Below are 22,060 nucleotides of genomic sequence, written 5' to 3'. Positions count from 1 at the left end.
ATTCTGTCAACTAGGGATGCCGCCGATCGGAGCACCGCCATCTATCTTCTTCTTCGGCACTGAAGGTGAGTCGTGGATGAGATTCAAGGCCTCAAAAGGGTTTTGTGAGAAAGAGGGGACTGTTTTCATGGCTTTGAAATCGTCTACATTAGAAGATTACATAGACACGTCAACGTCGTCATCCTCCATAACTTGCCTAACTCTTAATTGATCAATTGGGTTTTTGAAGTCTTTAACAACTAACCTTCCTTTGGTGATGCTTGGTAAATCCATAGAGCTCAATGTCACCAAAGTTCAAGAATTATTTCCCTTGTTGAAATCTATAATTTCGATAGTGTTGAGCATTAAGCCACATAAATTTTGCTTGACCTGAGGTTGAGTGTTTATGTGGCTATATCTTCCGGCCCCCAAAATAATCTTCGATTCAAAAGTTTTCCAGCATCACTAATCCAATGGCAGGTTTCGAGTTCTCAACCAGCCACCAAAACCTTATACTACTAGAGGTCTGCTATGCTTGAATTTATCCCACATTTCGAAACTTGAGGTGGAAAGACCCCATTGCCTGCCATCTTCTTGCTTTGATGATGAAATCCTCAATCCTTTTTCCGTTTCTTCGAAACGGAGACAAGTCTCTTTATTTATTATTATAAATAAATGAAACTTAAGCTCAAAGTATAAGAGTGTTATACTAAGAGCAAGAGAAAAGAGAAGAATTCAGTAACCTAAACTTAGGCAACAAAGGAGATGACAAGCTAAAAAACGAATTCCAACAGAAATAAATCAAGCTAAACAGAACCACGGCTGTAGACATCCAAATACAAAGCATAAGAAAATTTTCCCTTATAAGGAACCCAAACGAATCTAAAAACTTGCAAAAGATGCAACCGGCTGCCTCGTAGCTATCTTGCCATATTAATCCAAAATCCAGAGAAAGCTTCAAAAAGACTTTCAAAACATCAGAGCATCAGCAACTTGCCACCCATATGAAGAGAAATCCAAGAAAGACTGAAGTTGGTCCAACATCTCTAAATGCCAATCTGCTCCCCGTTAGCTCCTAATGAAACATCTATTTGCTTTCTTGCCCCCATCTCCGGCCAAACCACACATTCCATAAGCCATCCATCTCCAAAGCGAAACTTTGAAGACGAACTACTCCATTGTCGAGTCCATCTTTCTTACAAAAGAAGGCATTAACCAGGCCCTTTAGCAGCTGAATCAAACCTTCTAGTCATTTTACCATTGACGTTGAAAGTAAGACCTTAGGCTTCTTCCTCAAATATTCTGCTAAGAAGCCATATTCTGCTAAGAAGCCATATTCTGCATCAGGAAGCCACATCCAGATCAAGTCAATGATGGGAGAGCCTCCTTCTTGACAAACTCAGATATCCGTTGATGCACTATGTTTTTTAATAGGGAAAGTCGTTGCACACAGTAGAGTCTATGACAGTTGATGCACTATGTTTTTTAATAGGGAAAGTCGTTGCACACAGTAGAGTCTATGGCATTCTGCAAGGATCTCAGTATATACTTTCCTTGTTGATTTGTTCTCAATTTCTTTGTTTTTTTCTTTTAAAGGAGACGGCCTCTTTATTAATGTATTAATAACGAGACAAAAACTTATAATACAAGAGAATTATATAATGAGCATGTAAACCATGGATTAGGAGGTGCACCTAGACATCTCGACTAGGTTTGGCACCCCATAGTACCCTCTTCGTATCCAACCAAGCTAAAAACCAAAACAAAGAGTAATGTCTAAAAGCAAAACGAAACCAAAAGAAGTACAAAAAAATACAAATAAAAGGACTAAAACAGACTAAACATCCGTCTAAAGAAAAGGCGACCGATTAGGCTTATATCTCGAATTGAGTCAATCTTGAGATCCTTGGAGAAGGAACACCACGAGGAGGCTAAATTTTGATGACTCCATCAAGGTCTTACGCTGAGAAGCTTGCTCTAAAAAAATCTCTAGAATCTTCCCAAACACAATTCTGACAACAATGCAAATAAGTTGATAATGAGCAATTAAAAACAGATACCGTGAAGAGTTGCTAGCGACAGAGCATAAATTGCATATTGAAGGAGATAAACAATGATTAAACATCTTCCTTTTTAACAACCCTGAACTCCAAGAGCCATTTTCCAAATTAGTTTAGAGATTCGACGTGGACTTCCATATTCCCATAGTGATTTTTCCAGCTTTTTAGTTAGAGGAATGAATTAACACAAAAAATTTCCAACAGGATCTAACTGCCACTATCTTTGGTGAAATATAACTCGTACTTTCCTGTGTGACTAAAGCCCCATAAGAATCTGAAACTCACTCACTTCTTCAACCTTCAAGTTTTCTTGAAAGAATAGTTCCCACCAAACTACTTTCTGCCATACAACTAAAACATCTTCTTCCTCATGTCAAACTACCTGCTGGAATTCATCTTGTCATACTAAATTAGCTCCAAAAGATCAAGGCTCCTGTTAGAATTAATAGGAATTAATAGGACTTTGTCCTTAGAGTATTTTTTGAAAGAATAATATAGAAGATTTTATTTCCTAAATCTTTTCCTTTCTTACTCCTATTGTATTCTATTTATTCTCTTCTTTTGTACCTATTGTATTCATTCATAAGAAAAATAATAAAAACTAAAGTGTCGTGGTTTTTCTCCCAGTTCTTGGGTTTCCACGTAAGCCTCGTGTTGGTGTTAATTGCTTTCAATATGGTATCAGAGCAAAGCAATAACTAAACCCTAGAAACTAACCTAAGAGAAATCCAGATCGAAACTGAACCCGTCTTTGCCGCCGCCGCGGGAATCGCCGCCATGGAGAAACTGCTCTAAAACCTATAGAAACTGTCGATCTACCAAACTGGAGTAGATTCGCAGCCGTACGCACTGCCATCTGACCAGAAACTGCCTCACGCACCGCTCCCGCCCAGCCCATTCCCCTCTACGCGTCGTCAGATGTCCAACCGTCATACCCTTCCGGCCATCCGCATCCTCACGCGCCACCTATGCACTCCAGACAAAAACCCTCAACTGTAAATCTGTACAGTAAACATTCGTTGTATGTTGACTCTTTACAACAACCGTTGTTTTCTGGTAACGTGATTGATCAACCCCAAAACAGATCAGACATTGAAGCAGGCGAGTCTTCGACGCATTCCAAACCAATCGAGTTGCCGATGTATTCCAAGAACCCGATAACTTCGTTCCATAATTTACCGTCAAATTATATAACTGGATCTTTGGGTTCGTCTACAGGGAATTTTTTAGGTGAAAAATTAAATGGGCAAAATTATTTCTCTTGGTCCTAATCAATAAAGATGTTCCTCAAAGGTCGCTGTCAGTTCGACTTCTTAACTGGAGAGATTGTACATCCTCCACCAGGAGACGACTTGGAACGACTCTGGAAAGGGGAGGACTCACTTATTCAATCCATGCTGATTAATAGTATGGAATCACAGATCGGCAAGCCTCTACTATATGCAGCCACAGCAAAAGATTTGTGGGATACAACTCAGACCCTTTACTCGAAACGACAGAATGCCTCTTGGTTGTATATACTGCGAAAACAAGTCCATAATTGTAAACAGGGGACCCTAGACGTGACTACCTATTTTAACAAGCTCTCTCTCCTCTGGCAAGAGATGGATTTGTGCAGAGAGACAGTTTGGGACACACCAAATGACGGTACACAATATGCTAAACTTAAAAAGGCTGACCGTCTTTATGACTTCCTTGCAGGACTTAATCCCAAAATTTGATACTGTTTGTGGTCGTATACTCAAACAAAGACCTCTTCCCTCCCTAATGGAAGTGTGTTTTGAAGTCCGCCTGGAAGAGGACTGCACTAATGCCATGGGTGTACTGACTACCCTACCATTGACTCCGCAGCTTTTGCACTCGGTCCTCAAATCATGATAGTGACAAGAATAATGGGAAGTCAATCCCTGTGTGTGAGCACTGCAAGAAACAATGACACACCAAGGATCAGTGTTGGAAACTCCACGATCATCCCCCAGGAGGTAAGAAATGGTCCTCCAACAAGAAACAAAACTCAGGACATGCCTATATTAGTGAGACTACCCCTGCCAGTACTTCTCAATCAACTGGTCCTACTGCAAGTCAGACCAAGACTCTGACACGGGTGTTATTGCTCAGTCAGGTATGCCTCAGTCCCTTGGGATTATTAGCATTGATGGGAAGAATCCCTAGATCTTAGACCCGGGGACTACATATCACTTCACAGGTTCTTTGGAACACTTTATCTTGTATGCCCCGTGTGCCGATAATGAAAAATCTTAATAGCCGACGGCTCTCTAGCTCCGATCGCTGGCAAAGGACAAATAGTTCCCTTTCACGGTTTTGCTCTCCAAAATGTTTTGCATGTCCCTAAACTGTCTTGCAATTTGTTATCTATAAGCAAGATCACTCGTGAGTTGCATTGTAAAGCTATCTTCTTATCTAAATCTGTTTATTTTAAGGACATGAGCTCGGGGAGGACGATTGGCACTGCCCAGCATAGCAGGGGACTTTACATCATTGATGATGATACCTTCTGTAGTAGTTCCTCTAGGGTTAGTTTACTGTCGTCCTACTTTAGCACTTCTGAACAAGATTGTATGTTGTGGCATTTTTTATTGGGCCACCCAAACTTTACATATATGAAATATTTATTTCCCCACCTTTTTTCTAAACTTGATGTCTCTTCTCTAGCTTGTGATGTGTGTATTCGAGCTAAACAACATCGGGTCTCTTTTCCCTCACAACCATATAAATCTACAAAACCGTTTACCCTCATCCATAGTGATGTTTAGGGTCCTTCCAAAGTCACCACCTCATCGAGAAAGCGGTGGTTTGTAACTTTCATCGATGACCATACCGTCTACCTTCTCACAGATAAATCCGAGGTTTCATCCATTTTCCAAAACTTTTATCATACTATTGAAACACAATTCCATACAAAAATTGCAATTCTTCAGAGTGATAATGGTCGAAAATTTCAAAACCATAACCTTAGTAAATTTCTAACCTCCAAGGGATTGTTCACCAAACCTCGTGTGCCTACACTCCTCAACAAAATGGAGTGGCTGAACGAAAAAACCGTCACCTGGTGGAAGTAGCCTGTTCCCTTATGCTTTCCACTTCCCTTCCATCGTACCTGTGGGGAGATGTTATTCCTACAGCCGCTCACTTAATCAATAGAATGTCTTCTCATATCATTCACCTTCAGACTCCCTTAGATTGTCTTAAGGAGTCTTACCCCGCTACTCGTTTTGTTTCTGAGGTTCCTCTTCGTGTGTTTGGGTGTACCGCTTATGTCCATAATTTTGGCCCTAATCAGACCAAATTTACCCCTCAGGCTCAGGCTTGTGTGTTTGTTGGGTATCCCCTTCACCAGCGTGGTTATAAATGTTTTCACCCGCCGTCCAGAAAATACTTTGTCACTATGGATGTTACTTTCTGTGAGAACCGACCCTACTTTCCTGTTAGCCATCTTCAGGGAGAGAGTATGAGTGAAGAGTCTAACAGCACCTTTGAATTTATTGAACCTACTCCTAGTACCGTATCTGATGTTGATCCTCATCCCATAATCCTACCCACAAACCAAGTTCCCTGGAAAACATATTACAGGAGGAATCTCAGAAAGGAAGTTGGGTCCCCTACTAGTCAACCGCCGGCTTCAGTCCAAGATTTCGAACCTCCTCGAGACCAAGGAATGGAAACCCTACAGAACCTTGTACTAATAATACGATGAGTGAAAATGACAGGTCTGATGTTGCTGATTTGAAAATGTGGAAGAAAAGAACTGTGGTGATGAGACTGAGGTTAGAATAGAAACCAGTAACAATGAAGTTGAACAGGGTCATAGAAGGAAACTTGATGAGTATGATCCGTCTCTTGACATTCCCATTGCTTTGAGAAAAGGTACCAAGTCTTGCACTAAATATCCAATTTGCAACTATGTTTCCTATGATAATCTCTCTCCACAGTTTGAAGCTTTTACAGCAAACCTTGACTTTACTATAATACCGAAAAATATATACACTGCTCTAGACTGTCCTGAATGGAAAAATGTTGTTATGGAAGAGATGAAGGCTCTTGAAAAGAATAGAACTTGAGAAATCTGTGTTCTACCCAAGGGGCATAAAACTGCAGGATGCAAATGCGTGTTCTCTCTCAAATACAAAGCAGATGGTACGCTTGATAGACACAAGGCAAGGTTAGTTGCAAAGGGATTTACTCAGACCTATGGTATTGACTATTCAGAAACTTTTTCTCCAGTTGCTTAGTTGAATATTGTTAGAGTCCTGCCATTTGTTGCTGTGAACAAAGATTAGCCTCTATACCAGCTGGATGTTAAGAATGCTTTTTTAAATGGAGACCTCGTGGAGGAAGTCTACATGAGCCCCCCGCTAGGATTTGAAGCCCAATTTGGTCAGCAGGTGTGTAAACTCCAAAAATCCCTATATGGTCTGAAACAGTCTTCGAGAGCATGGTTTGACAGATTCACTACCTTTGTTAAGTCCCAAGGGTACAGTCAGCGGCACTCTGACCATACTTTATTTACAAAGGTTTCCAAGTCAGGGAAGATTGCTATTCTAATAGTTTATGTGGATGGCATTGTTCTGATTGGAGTTGACTGGAGATGATCAAACAGAAATCAGTCAACTAAAGCAGAGAATGGGCGATGAATTTGAAATCAAGGATTTGGGAAATCTAAAGTACTTCCTTGGAATGGAGGTGGCCAGATCTAAAGAAGATATCTCCATGTCTCAGAGAAAATACACCCTTAATTTGCTAACCGAGACAGGTATGTTGGGATGTCGTCCTATTGATACTCCTATTGAATTCAATTGTAAACTAGGAAACTCTGATGATCAAGTTCCAGTTGATAAAGAACAATATCAGCGCCTTATAGGTAAATTAATTTACTTATCCCATACTCGTCCTAATATTTCCTTTGCCGTGAGTGTCGTCAGCCAGTTTATGCAGGCTCCTTATGAGAAACATATGAAAGTTGTTAACATAATTCTAAGATACTTGAAAAATACACCTGGTAAAAGGTTGATGTTTAGAAAACAAATAGAAAGACTATTGAGGCATATACTGACTCGGATTGGGCAGAATCTGTTGTTGACAGAAAGTCTACCTCCAGTTATTGTACCTTTGTTTGGGGCAATCTTGTAACTTGGAGGAGTAAGAAGCAAAGTGTTGTGGCCAGGAGCAACGCTGAGTCAAAATACAGAGCTATGAGTTTGGGAATATGTGAGGAAATTTGGCTCCCGAAAGTCTTGTGAAATCTTCATCAGGAATGTGAGACACCATTGAAGCTTTTTTGTGATAATAAAGCCGCTATTAGTATCGCTAACAACCCAATTCAATATGATAGAACTAAACATGCTAAGATTGATCGGCATTTCATCAAAGAAAGACTTGACAATGGAAGCATATGCATTCCGTACATTCCTTCGGACCAACAGATTGTTTATGTTCTCACCAAGGGGCTTCTTAGACCATACTTCGACCTTTGTGTTAGCAAGTTTGGACTCGCTGATATTTACATCCCAACTTGAGGGGGAGTGTTAGAATTAATAGGGCTTTGTCCTTAGAGCATTTTTGGAAAGAATAATATAAAAGATTTTATTTCCTACATCTTTTCCTTTCTTACTCCTATTGTATTCTATTTATCGTCTCCCTTTGTACCTATTATATTCATTCATAAGAAAAATAATAAAAACTAAAATATCGTGGTTTTTCTCTTGGTTCTTGGGTTTCCACGTAAGCCTCGTGTTGGTTTTAATTGCTTTCAATAGCTCCAAAAATGAACTCTACAAAAGAAATAAGTTCCAACCAAATACAAAATTTCTCTATGATCATACAGTCCATATTCATTTGTGATCCAGAAATCTTTTTACAAATTGTTCATAAGCATCAAAAGTACAAGAGAACTCCACGAGAATTTGAAAAATCTGGATCATAACTTTACTTTTTGTTACTTGTAGCAAAACCAAAACCGGGGTTATCTTCTTTATCTGCTCCCTAATTTCCAATCTTTTTTATTAAATCCTAGCTCCCTTGAATTCCCAAAAGGACTTTCAATGCACTACCACATCCAAGACTACTTTCAATGTTGGAGATGAAGTTTATAGTACTCAAAGGAAAGACAAACCAAAAGCTCATCTGCAGCTGCCTCAAATCGCACATAGATAAAAGATGCTTCTACACCCTCAGAAACAACAGAATTGCTGCCACTACTACTGCGCATAGCTACCTGAACCTTTTTCCATGCGTCCCACTAACAATAGTCTTCGCTATTGTTACTTATTGTTGAATTTCCTTCTTTTTTATCTTGTAATATTATTTTGTGTTGGGCTGCTATCTTAAGCCAAAATAATTCCACAATCATTGACTATTGACATCAAATGCTTTCACAACTCCAAGGGAACTTTACTTGGAGGAGTCATCATCATTAAACAAAGCATTAAGATCCACCCCTTCAAATTTTGTGTCAAATTTAAGGTTGGACGTGCCGAAAACACCTATTGATTCTTCACTACTAACACTGATAGGCAAGGTTAAATCGAGCTGCTTCTTGAAAGAATTATCAACTTTGCAAGGGGAGCCTTACAGTAGAGTAACCTTTGTGTTAGAGTTGGTGAATTTAGAATAATTGAAAAGCTTAGATGGAGAGTCTACAGTTACTGACCTAATGAAGCAATCATGAGGCAGAGCTTTAGTGTTGCAAACCTCCAAGAGATCCGGGTTTTTATCAGAAATGGAGGGCTTGAGTGGGTGATTCCAAAAAGAAGCTGAAGATGGGGGGCTTTAAGGACGCAAACCCCATTTAGTTCCGATTTTAATAGAGCAAGCATCATTATGAATCCTTTGTTTGATTTGATGAAAATGCCCTCATTAGTATTGATTAAGGTGCGATTAAGGATTTGCTTATTCTAAAGGTAAATTTTTTATTGAAAAAATCCACCCACCATCTTTCACCACATTTGGATGACCGTGCACTTGCTTGTTCCATTTTTCAAATTTCAAATGAAACCGACTCCATTCTTGTCATTTCCTAGGATAAATAATCTAACTCTTTCAAATCACCTTGATCTAAATGAAATAAAGCACTTCCTGCGAACATGTGATTGATGATAGTTTCTGTATCGAAGTATAATTTGAGAGTGTCAGCAGTTCATTCATCAAACTCAAACAACCTTGTTACAATCCAAAGATTGTTAAAATCAGTCTTGAAGACTTTGAAATTCTTCTGAATCCAGTAGTTCAACTTGCTCTGTTTTTCGGGTGCCAGAAGAAGTTACCCTTTCGATGCTCTGTTCTTTCTGAAAAAAAAAAAAGAGTTGTTAACTCCTTCAGTCCTTTGACATCTTCAGCAAAGTTCACAAGCCTAACGTTTATAGAAGCCCCAATTAAGGTCAGATTAGCCTCCCTATTCAAAGCTAAGAAATCTTCCGAGAGGTCCTTCAATCAAATCCAAAGAATTTCTGAGCATTTCATCAAAGGAATGCCATCCTTGAGGAGAGTGAGATGGAATGTGAATGAAGTATCTGCCTCCTGAGGATGGCCAAACAACACATCTCATAATCCATCCCAATGAGCTGAGCAACCATCCTTTCCTTCTTTAAAATAAAAACTCGAGATAGGCCTTTTGATTAGGTCTAAAATGCTCTCCATAAACTAAATAATTTGTGATTTTGAAAGGACTAGTTTTTTTTATAAGGATACCGTCTCATTTATTGATAGACAATAAGACAAAAGCTCATAGTACAAGAGGATTACAACGAGCAAAAGCGCAAAACATCTTTCACAAAAAATTTGCCAGACTTTACCATGAGCAGAAATAAGAATTGTTCACTTTGCAATTTTTTACTTCCATAATCTAAAAGAACTGAATTCTGGTACAAATGAAGGCAGGCTGAATGGAGAAAGGAAGAAGAAACAGAGGCGGGAGCTACTGGATGGAGGAGGAAAGTAGGCAGGAGAGGAGAGAGGAGAGAGGAGAGAGCATACTTACCTTTTGAAATGCTAGGAATTTTATAAGGGTATTATTGGGAATTTTGGATATTAAGGATTTGTTCCTTTTACTTTTGTCTATGTTCAACAAAATTCGTCAATTGGAAGATTATGTTGTAATCACCTTTAGGTGCATTGGTTCCCCTATTTCTCTGATCAATGAAATGTTTCTAATCAAAAGAACATGAAGAACCAAAGCTTTTCAGCTTTCCCCTTCAGCATGTAGCCTGTACTTGAGGGAAGAAGAAAACATTGATCATTTATTTATTTAGTGCTTCTTTTCTTCAAGTGGTTGAATTTTTCTTTTGAAGACTTTTCATTTGTCTTTGTGTTTGCCAAATTCAGTGATTTAGTGGATTTTAAAAAATTCAAATGGATGAAACATAGACTAAAGGAAATGAACAAACTTTAATGACAAGAACTCACATTTTGATAATTTTATGGGTTCGTTTCTTTTTTATGCTTTGTATGGGTGTAAACGTATGCACCCTTTTACCAATTACCATCTTTCCTCTCTTCTTTTAAACTGAAGATTTTCTTGTAATGCACTTTTTGGTGTTGGGAGTCTATAAACTCTCTCTTTCAATTCCTTCATCAATAAAATTCAGTTTCTCTTTGGAAAAAAATCAATATCATAGGTGTAAGAAGCAAACTTTAAACTCCCCAGATCCATCACAACTATATGTTCATTAAAATAAGAGACTTCTTCCTTGTTCCCTCCTAAATATTTTTTCCACCTTAAAGGCCAACAATCGCAGTGAACAGACATAGAAGAATTGAATAAGAGAAAACATAAGAAAAATGTGTTTAAATCTAAAGCATACAGTGCGTTTGATTGCAGGAAGTAAAAATCATTGAGAAAAGAATACGAGAAAAATCAACATCCCATGAGAATTTTTCAAGTAAGAACAGAAACCTTGGGAATGGAAGCAGTATTTCGCAGCTCCTCGGTTTTGCCCAACTTCAAACCAGAAAATAGTTCATAGATGAGACAACCTATCAACCACAATGAAGAAATATTGTTGTAAGTTTTCTTGTTTTCTAACTAGAGAAGAGACAACTTTTCATCAATGAAAAGGAACTAATGCTCAATAGCAACAAAACTCCACAAGGGAGAGAAACATAAAACAAGAGAAACGCATGCCGAATTGCTCTCTTTATCAGCCCTCTTGCTCCTTCATGTATCCGTACTTCAGCAGGAAGTCAGAAGGATGAAAAGTTGCAAAAGATCATCACCACCCTGCAACAAGATCCATCTGGGGTCCCAAAATTTATGCTACAACAGGGGAAGCTGCTTTACAAGGGACAGCAAGTAATGTCGAACTTCTTATTTAATATCATCTCATTTACACACCTACCACGATTCTGTTTTTAGAAGACCTTCGGACTTCCTTACGACATGCAAGCGACTTACTGGTGACTTATACCAGAAGGGGATGATGTCTAACGTTAAGACTTACAATGAAAGTTGATCAATATGTCAACGAAACAAGACAAAGTCGTAATACTTAGCTGGGCTACTACAAGTCTACAACCACTTCCACTTCCAATCTCCAATCATATTTGGGAAGAAATCATAATGGATTTTTTTGAGGACCTACCTATACCATTTAGGGCATGATCCGATAATGGTGGTAGTTGGTCGACTGAGCTAGTATGAAAATTTAATACCCCTATTCTGCTAAGCAAATAATCGAGATATTTATCAAGGAGGTGGAATAATTTCATGGGTTACCAAAGTCCATTGTTTCATACCTGAGATAAAATATTTGTGAGTAATTATTGGATAGAGCTTTTCACTCTCTAAGATATGATATTTAAACGCAGCACAACTTTTCACCCACAAACAGATGAGCAACAGAGCACAGGGGAAAGTGAGTACAATGCTGTGGAAAACATGTAATACCACATTTCATATTTCAATAAACACCATCCATTTAACGTGGTCTACCACCAATATCCACCTCCCTTAATTTCGTAGGGACTCAGGAGAGAAAAATACCGCTAACAACACCTTGGAATAGTAATTGATGCATGTAGACAAGGCCTCAGTAACATTGAAGAAGCATCTGGGAATGGCTCAAGGTAGAATGAAAAACATTTGTCGATCAAACAAAAAGAGAGTTTGCCTTTTGCAGTGGGGGATGAAGTTTTTCTGAAGCTGAGACCTTATAGCCAAAAAGAGGTGTGAAAATCTATCTCCAAAGTATTATGGGCCTTGAGGGAGGAAAAAAAAAAGAAAAGAAGGTGATAAAAGAGGATTAGGGCAGTGGTATATAAGTTGGAATTACCTCCTAAGGCCTTGATTCACAAAGTCTTTCGCATCTTGAAGTTAAAGAAGATGATGGGGTCGTATTTGTAGTGCACTTGACCTTTATGAAGACTTTGATCTAAGGGTTACCCTGTGTTGCATGTCGTTGGATTGCCAATTAGTAAGAAAGAACGGCTATTCAATGGGCCAAACAACCTGAGAGAAGACCACCTGGGAGTCCACTGACATCATGTACAGTTTCCTACTTTCCATCTTGAGGACAAAGTGTGTTCCAAAATCGAGGGTATTGGGAGACCTCTAATGATCCAGTCATGTGGGAGAAGGGCAAAAGAGGAAAATTGCATATCGAGGGTATTGTGAGACATCTAATTAACCAGACATGTGGGAGAAGGGAAAAAGAGGAAAATTGCATATCGAGGGTATTGTGAGACATCTAATTAACCAGACATGTTGGAGAAGGGAAAAAGAGGAAAATTGCATGAGATAGACAGTTATGGCACAACAAATGTTGTTATGTATTTGAATGGGGACCAACCGAAGCGTTTTGGCGTATTGTTGGAGGCGTGGATATTTTAGAGAAAGTTGAGGCTGAGGAGAGAAATGAAAATAAAGTTTTTCATTGATGAAATAAAAAGGGCTAATACTCAAAATACAATTAAACATAATAAGCAAGAAAAAGAAAATACAAGAATAAAACCAACAGGATAAGTAATAATGATTAAAAACAATGAAACTTAGCAACCCAACCAGTAGGAGTAATTCAAACTTACCCAAGCCCCAAGAATCAATGGCCCATGCAGGAGACTTTCTAATAGCAGCCCAATCAGACTTCACCAATTCCATCGGCTTATATTGTGATCCAATGAGCCAGGCATATTGCTGAAGAAAATACTCAAATAACCAACACAGAAATCCAAAATTGTAATGCAACAACAGCACCCAAAAGAAAGGAAAGGATGACTATTTTTATCTGCTGCCAGTGCCACAATGAAAGATTTACTAGGTTAAAATGGTTAGGACTAGTGAGCCTAGAGTTAAATTCCCCACTCTAGTTGGTCTAGAAAGAGAGCCTTTTGATATTTGATCTTTGTTTCGCTTCAAAGTACACTAGGAAGAATTTTTTGTAAACTGTTTTTACATCACCAGTTCGGGAATATCTTACCCTCTTAACTAATCATTGTAATTATTGTACTGTCTGTACAAAGAATCGGTTTTGGTTACCAATAAGAAAGAAAATCTAAAACAAACCACTTATGCAATCTAAGTAAATAAAAACCAAAATCAAAGCAAAGGTTCTGCGACTAGAGATCAACAGTGCAATGCAACACACCTTGCTTGAAATATTCATGCCACATCTAATTTGATGGATAAACCATTCATTACAGATTCACTAGGGTAGTGTCAATTAAACAGACAACACCTTTTTGAGAACGAGACCATATAAAATATCATCTACTATAGCCCTTGACATCCCACAATTAACTTTCAACTTTTGCTACTTAAATCCAGCTCATAAACATAACATCAGGAACATAATAGAGAAGATAAGGAAATTTCAATGCACAAAACTCAAGACTTCAAGAGATATTGTTATTTACCAGCATTTGCCCACTTGAAGCTTCACTGCTCCCATCAAACTCGGATAACACGTCAAAAGCATGGAGCTTCCAATCCAAGGTTGGAGTGACAACAACACTGGCCAAGCAAACATTACCATGAACCTGTTGTAGATACAACTAGTTAAACAGCTAAAACTTGAAAGGGAACAGGGGACACTGCAGCAGAGCAAATTTGAATTCGAGAAAGCGATGGTTGACCACCTAATTAGAATCCAGGTACAAAATATCAAAATACTTACAAGCTTACAGTCATTGTTTAAGAAGCTCACAGCTTTGGCAACCTGGTGCAGACCCCAAGCATAATACTCATCCCTGCCAGTAATGGAAGCACTCCGAATGAAGAATGGATTTGTCATGAATGTTTTTATTTAAATTTTCTTTAGAAAAACCAAACTTTCGTTGATTGAATAAAAAAATTACAATGAGAGAGACCAGAAAAAAAAAATCAATCCAGAATCTAAAAAATGCAAGACAACCAAAAACCTAACTAAAGACTACAAGAAAACAATACAACCCAAAACTTCGAACTAACAATAAGGCTAACCAAAGAACTGGGGAACTCAATCCCTATTTTCTTTAGAAGGGTTCTCTCCAAGGCATAGCTGAACTAATCCATGCGTCCAATACAGATTCCCTCCCACTAGAATAGAATATTTTGTATTCACACAATATTGTAAGTTAAAATGCCTTTTTATATAGGAGAAAGGCTCATTACATCAAAAAAAAAATGAATAAATTATAATGAAAATAAAATAAAATAAAATCATAGATAACTTTAATGGCAGACCATTTTAGAAGCTCGAAACAAAATCCATTGCCTCTAATGATATCATTTTACATAAAAGAATATACTTCTGAATAATGAATACAAAACAGTACACAAAAGAAGATGTTACCGACTGAAAGAAAAATGTAAAAACCAAAATTGGAGAAGAGCTTCTGTTTGGATTTTGCTTATACCTTTGGGTACCTTCTAGACCCAATTCCTTGATCTTTTCAGATAATGGCATAACAGGCTCTGTAACAATATAAATAGTAACCTTGGAAGCAGAACCATCAATAGTTTCTGCCTCATTACTATGAAGAAAGGATAAAATATTTGGATGCCTAACCTGAAACAAGACGCAGATATAGACTATTAATGTCAATGAAGTATCAATATGTCTCACAGATATTCTAGAAAAATCACATAGTAGATTTTACGGAAGAACCTAAAGAAATTATCAATTATCAGTATAAATGAGGGAAAATGAAATAAATTTTGGAGCATAATCAGGTAAATGAGCAGACAAAGGGGAGTAGATTAGTGATTTTAAAAAAAAAAAAGTTTACTTTTAGGCTTTAGCCCAAAAGACAAAAATAACCTGCCATTTTAGGTATAGATTACATAATTAGTTCAAATAATGGATCAAAATCCACAAGCTAGAGTTGAAAGGCATAGCAGCAATCAAAATTATGAAAACACACAAATATTCTCATTTATATTTATTGGGCTCATTTTGAGAATGGGGTTTTTTTTTTTTTTTAATTCCCCTTGTCATTTGATTTCAAAGAAAGTGTGGCTTTTCATAAAAAAAACCCAAAAATAATGATCTCGTCTGAATGCATCTTATCCATAACAAAAGGCCTTGGCAGCTTACAGTTCGCAGCCGTTTCACACCATTACGACCTGCAGCCAAGTGTCCATCCTGAGCATTACTCCCTGAAAGAGAAAATACAGAGACTGGAGACCCATCATCCTGAAAATGAAACCATTCTTACATCAACTTCACCAAAAAACGAAAAATTCCGAAGAAAAGGGTGAATGCCATAACCTGAGCATAGTTCAACTAGCAATTTCAGTAGATCATAGAGATGACATAGAATATACATAAAACAGAAAAGGTGAACAAAGAAGCCCAAAAATTTCTGAAATCTACACTTCAATGACAGAAATCCTATATTTTTTTTTAAACGGAAACAAGCTTCTTAATTAATGATAATGAAACTAAAGCTCAAAGTACAAGAGTACTATAATAAGAACAATGAACTAAGGGAAAATACAAGATAAAACTAAAACAAAGAATAAACTCGGGCAACATAAATATGATGGAAACCTAAAAACAAGCTCGAACAGAAAATAAACGAGCTAATCAAAGCCACTCAAAGACAATACTTCAGTAGAGAAGCTAAATACAAAGCAATACTTAAACTCTCTCCCAAAATTAGCCCACTCGAATCTAAAATCTTGTATACCCATATCTTCAAGATGAAAGGAGACAGAAATCCTATATGCAATAATCATATTTAGCTGCAAACTGCTCAACAAAGAAAACATCCAAACTTCAACGAAAACAGGAGTTTTCAATTAAACAAAAGATTTTTCTAACTATTTGGATATTGCAACTGCAAGATTGATTAAAGTTAAGTGTAACAAAGATGTGTTTGAGGTATCTGATTTGTTGAAAAGGGTGTTCCCATACGAAACTAGGAAACCTGTTTTGTTTTAGCTCCTAATGAAGCGGATCAGCTTCCCCTAGGGAGTCTTAATTGTCCTTTGGAAATCCCAATTAGCATTTCACAACATGTTGACTTAAAAGGGCAGAAAGAGGGTGCGAACATTGAAAGATCTTCATTTCCTTATTACCCTCTTTCTCCAGAAAATTTGAGAAAAGAAAATAATAATGATAAAAGCAATCATATGCTAAGAAATATTTAGAGTTCAATTTAGATGCTCTGGATGAGTCTTGTACATGTCTCCTATTAACAGATTCAATCTCATGGACAATCCGCATCCCTTCCTTCCTGGACTCCTGGTTCAAGATTCAACCAATCAAACATTAAATTCCCAAGATCAAATAGTTCTATTCTTCTTTTCTTGATATATGTGACTTTCCGAGTCAGCTTACGCACACATCGACTAATATCGAATATTTCTTTTGTTAAAGAAGCTAATAGCCATCCACCTCTTAATGATCTTTCCGGTTACAATTCTGATGGAGATTCAAATATTAGTGTACACAGTGAGGATATTATGGACTCTCTAGCACCAGATGGTTTTGTTGAGGAGAATTTGGAGGCTTACTTTGCAAATGTTTTGATACCTTGATTTAGAATGGTGAAAATGTTCAAGCAGAATTGTCACCCGCAATTCCTGCCAAATTCTCTGCTTTGATTGAAAAATGTGGTTTGCATATGAAATCAATTCCACCGGCAGACTTAGTATGGGCCCGAGCCCCCCCCCCCCCCCAAACTTTATGCTTTTTATATAATATATATACAATTGAAATAATACCAAAAACAGTAGTTAGCCCTGTGGAGCCCCCTCTAAACCCAAGTTCAAGTCTCACTCTTTACATTTTTTTTCCAAATTATTTTCACATAACTACGAAGTCCCCCATCAAAAAAATTTCTAAATCCGCCACTAATAGCATCTCCTTTATAATTTCACGAGTCTAAAAAAGTGTTAGACCTCCAATCATTCACACATATAAAAGGAGGAAATCAGGGGAGGGCATGATGGGAATTACACAGAAGACAAGAGGGCAGGAGGAGTCTGGAGGGAACCACTCATGAGGAGTATATAGGGAATGTTTTCGGGGATTACCAAAGTAGGTCATATTTTGGGAAAAGTTGCTGAGGAATTTTGGGAGAAGATACCGGCCTTCTCAAAGGAGCTGGGGAGCTAGTCTTTGTTCTTGTTTTCTTATTGCCATTTCCTTTACTGTTGGTTTGCATTTAGTATTGATCTTTTGACTCTTGTGAATGCTTCTGGTTTTACATATCAATATAAATGTAGCAGAGTTCTGTCGTTGTTTCTCCCAAAAAAAAAAACATTTCCTATATACATGTTGCCCTACAAGAAAAAGGATAGTATATGACCAAATAAAATACAACATTTAAGTCCTAAAGCTACTGTTTGGGATCCTCCATGTTGTCACAAAGACATGAGAACCTCCATACAAACTCATTACCTAAAGAACAAATCCTATTCAAGTCAGGTCATGCACATTACTCTCTTCCTTCTCAGAAAATGCTTTAATGTTTGGATCTGTTAGGAGCCATTTACCATCAACAGTAGGTTACTATTACACAAATATCGTTTTAGTTATAATTTTCATATATGTGAAGACATATAGGGCACTTAATAATTGATTAACGCATTTCAGACCCCAAACAGGAAGAAAAAATGGAAAAAGAGGAAGATGAGTTTTGATACATTAGATAATGCAGCTCACATACATTTAGATGTACATTTCATTTCCTTTCACGTGTATGAACCACATGCTAGCATGGTTTCATCTCAACGTAGAAAGACTTTGAGAGTTCATTTCCTCACCTCGTAAGGAACAAAGCTGGAAAAAGTTGAGCAATAACAGACAAAACACAACAACTCAAAGTTGTCAAATGTAAAGCAGTTCAATTCAACCCCTAAAACAGACTGCTACACACCACCGACCAAAACAGTAAGAAGCCAACTAAGAAAAGGATGGACAATTTCCCAGCTACAGGATCAAGTCTCGTCAATTCAATTCAAAATCCAGTACAAATCACTTAAAATTGAACAAACCATAATTCAGCAATCCGCAATGCCAAAGTTAGATCATGTTCATAACTAAGAGACTATTTGTCGTGTTAAAACATACCTTAGAGGTACCCCGAAAGTGAGTCCATGACCCCCAGGCAGATGGGTATGGATCGCCGATGTTGTAGGGCAGATCTTTGAGCCCAGTCCCAGATCCACCCACCACTCCCTTTAAGAACTTAAACATCTTCGATTCTTTATCCTTCCTCCTCCTCCTTCAACAAATAGAAAGAAGAGGGAGCCCTGCCTGATTGGATGATGCAATCCGCTATGTGGGTAGATTTCAATAGCTATTATGGGTCGAAATGCATTCACTGGTTCAACTGCCACAATCAATGTTCATCCAAACCAAACACAAACCCTGATTGATATGTCGAACTCCCTTGCTCCTCCTGCGACAGAATCAACAACCATAATTTCACCATTAACTAAAGGAAGAGAAAAAAAGGATAGTAATGATTATTTAAATCAATTAACCAAAAGCGATTGCCACCACTTTTGTTTGTCTCTGTCCCTGTTATTGAATTTTCACGAAGACTTTCTCGGAAAAGTTTGTTCCTCGGAGCTTCGAAACTGCTGAAAGAGTTGGAAAGGCAGAGGATGGTGATAAATAGGAAGAAGAAGAAATTGAAAGGAGCGAATCAATCTGACGTCCGTCGTCGGATCCGGTATGGAAGATGGAAAAATGGAGGAGCAGAAGTTGTATTTTCTGCCTTCCAACTCTTTAACCGGGACCGTTAAAGATAATTTTTCTTTGTTGTATTTTCATTTTATATGTGCATTCGTTTCCTAAAATTTTAAAGAGGGGCGTAAAAATAATGTTAACTATCTAAATCATATTATATTGGTGGGATCGGTTTAGTTTAAGATATTGGTTGGATTGTGTTGAAAATTTTAGTTTTCTTGGGTTGGGTTGAAAAATCTGTTCAACCCAACCAAATCCGAATTAATATTTTTTTTTATTATTTATTTAATAAAAGTAAAGTTAGGAGTATTTTATTAAATGATCATGTAAAAAGTAAACGATTGTTTAAAGGTACGTAAGAGACTAAACAATCGTATAGAAAATTAAACGATCGCGTAAGAGGATAAACGATCATATAGAAGATTAAACGATGCGTAAGAGGTAAATTATCATATATAAAGCTAAACGATGTGTAAAAAGTAAATGATTGTGTTAACTATGCTAAACGATTATTTCTTTTGGTCAATCATTTAAATCATATCTACCTGATCATGTTTTTCTTTTTTTAACGTTTTGTTATGGTAAACGATCATTTAGATTATATTCACACGATCGTGTACTTCTTTTTAAACAATGGGTAAAGGGATTCAAATCTAAATGATCGTATTAACCATGCTAAATGATCATGTTGACTAAGTAAGCGATCGTTTAGATCATATCAGAGCTAATTAGTCCTAATTGTTGTATAATTTACATTTATACCTTCCCTCAAACACAAGCTGGTAAAGAAGATATTAACTTGAGTTTGGTAAGTAATTGATTAAAGTGACCAGGTGGTAAAGCTTTGGTGAAGATATCTGCTTGTTGCTCAGTAGTGGAAATAGAGCATAAAAGGAGAGCATTGCTCAACAGATGATGACGAACAAAGTGATAGTCATTTTCTATGTGCTTCGTACACTCATGAAAGACATCATTGTGAGTAATCTGGATGGCACTACGATTACCATAATGAAGAAGGGTGGGACCCTGTTGAGGGGCACCCATATCAGCAAGGAGACAATGGAGCCGTAGGAGTTCTACGATAGCATCAGCAAGAGCACGATATTTTGATCCAATATTGAAACGAGAGACAACACTTCGTTTCTTAATGCGCCAAGAAATAAAAGAATCTCCTAAGTAGAAACAATAACCTGTTGTAGATCGTCGATCAGTAGGATCCCTAACTGAATTTACATCAGAATAGCCAGATAACATGAGAAAGGATTGAGAAGAAAATTGAAGTCCATGCCCCAAAGTTTCCTTGATATAGCGAAGGATGCGCAGAATAACAGTAAAATGGATGGTTCGAGGAGCAGCCATAAACTGACTAATAATATGAACAACATATGAAATGTCGGGACGAGTCACTATTAGATAGATGAGACTACAAACAAGTTGTCGATACAAACTCATATCTTCAAGAGGAACACCATCAAAAGGGGTTAGGTGGACATTGGGATCTAACGGTGTCGAAGCGGTGTTGAAGTCAATGATTCTTGAGCGGACTAAAAGATTAGAGACATATTTTGCTTGAGACGATAAATATCCATCTGAGCTTCAAGAGACTTCAAGGCCAAGAAAATAGTTGAGAGATCCAAGGTCTTTCATCTTAAAATGTTGGCAAGATAATGTTGGAGGTCAGATATGGCCTGTGAATTATTACTAGTAATTACCATATCATCAACATAGAGAAGAAGAAGAACAATACCATGAAGTGTCTACCATGTGATAACTTGTAGAAATACAAGTTATTGTAGTCTTTTATATAAAATAATGAGGTCTAATCGTATGACAATAGAAGAAAACAAGGGAAAAGTAGGCGATTTGGTTAATCCGTGAATAACATGAGACAAAAGAACCTCATCCCTATTTTATTGTGTTTTAGTGCTCTAATTGCAGAATTTTAGGCAAAAAAAAGTGAAGCTCGACGATATAATGGTTACGTGAGGAGATCTGTTCAACTTATGCAGTCACAAGCAAGTAAGCTAGGCGATATGAAGCAGTAATAGACAAATTTGGTTGTTACGAATGTCTTAGAAAGGACAAAAGGACGTATGTGCAGTGCTAATGCAACTTTTCAGAGGCATTAATGATACGTGGAATGTTCTGTCAACATCAAGTCTCGCCTATAAATAGAGTCTCTCACATCAAAGCAATGTTTGCACAATTGGACGTAGAGCAAGTTCATACATCGTCCGTCTTCTCCCTTCCTTTGAGTTTTAGGTGAGAGCTTAGAACAAAAGAGAGAGAGAGAGTTTATCCACTTCATCTTCCCTCTCATCAATAGGCAAAAATTAGAGACAAATAGTATGAGAAATCACACTGTACAGGTGTAACCTTCTCTTGTATTTCAGTTTATATTTTTCTTGTACTGTTTTGTAAGATGTACATCATGGTCGAGAGACTTAAAGTTATTTTTATGAAAGTAATGCATTTCTTCTTTCATTCTCCTCCCATATTTATTTTACTTTTCATGTTCAATCTATTAGATTAACTTGTGACCAATGAAATGTGTTTCTAAACTGAAGAATCATAATGTTCGCTTTATGAGTTTTGCTGAGTTAAACGCGAATATCGAAGTATTGTACAATCGAGAGAAGGACAATGATGTTGATTGTAATCACCTAACAAGTGAGAACACATATTTAGCTAAGCGAGTGGTGAGAAGATTGTAACAATACAATCTTATCACCAAATTCATCCTTTGCATATGTTGTCGAGAGGTCAATGTATGTGGCGATAACGCCGAGAGGTTGTCCGATTTAATTAAGGATAAATTAATAATTAATAATGCATCCAAAATGATTAGATATAAATCATAGCTTAACTTTGTGTATTTGGATCCCAAGA

At 37.4% G+C, this 22,060-nt stretch overlaps 1 protein-coding gene across 6 annotated transcripts in view; it reads right to left on the bottom strand.

Annotated features, from left to right (window-relative positions):
• The window catches only part of LOC103499151 (uncharacterized), a 37,918-nt gene extending 18,679 nt beyond the window's left edge, over positions 1–19,239 (bottom strand). The window contains exons 1-8 of one of the 6 annotated variants that reach the window (XM_008462056.3): positions 18,964–19,239; positions 18,548–18,878; positions 15,563–15,661; positions 14,883–15,034; positions 14,162–14,234; positions 13,902–14,024; positions 13,074–13,182; positions 10,948–11,027 (exon numbers count right to left, since the gene is read on the bottom strand). In XM_008462056.3, coding sequence (XP_008460278.2) covers positions 10,948–11,027; positions 13,074–13,182; positions 13,902–14,024; positions 14,162–14,234; positions 14,883–15,034; positions 15,563–15,661; positions 18,548–18,673 — 762 coding nt within the window. In that variant the 5' untranslated portion in view covers positions 18,674–18,878; positions 18,964–19,239. The remainder of the gene's footprint in view (positions 1–10,947; positions 11,028–13,073; positions 13,183–13,901; positions 14,025–14,161; positions 14,235–14,882; positions 15,035–15,562; positions 15,662–18,547; positions 18,879–18,963) is intronic. The other 5 variants (XM_008462055.3, XM_008462054.3, XM_051083820.1 and 2 more) reach the window with 5 other exon arrangements.
• Positions 19,240–22,060: the final 2,821 nt, after the last annotated feature.

Source organism: Cucumis melo, chromosome 4, assembly GCF_025177605.1.
Source record: "Cucumis melo cultivar AY chromosome 4, USDA_Cmelo_AY_1.0, whole genome shotgun sequence".
Classification (NCBI taxonomy): Eukaryota; Viridiplantae; Streptophyta; class Magnoliopsida; order Cucurbitales; family Cucurbitaceae; genus Cucumis; species Cucumis melo.
Note: the sequence above shows the minus strand (reverse complement) of the source record. Positions and strands in the feature narration are given on the sequence as shown.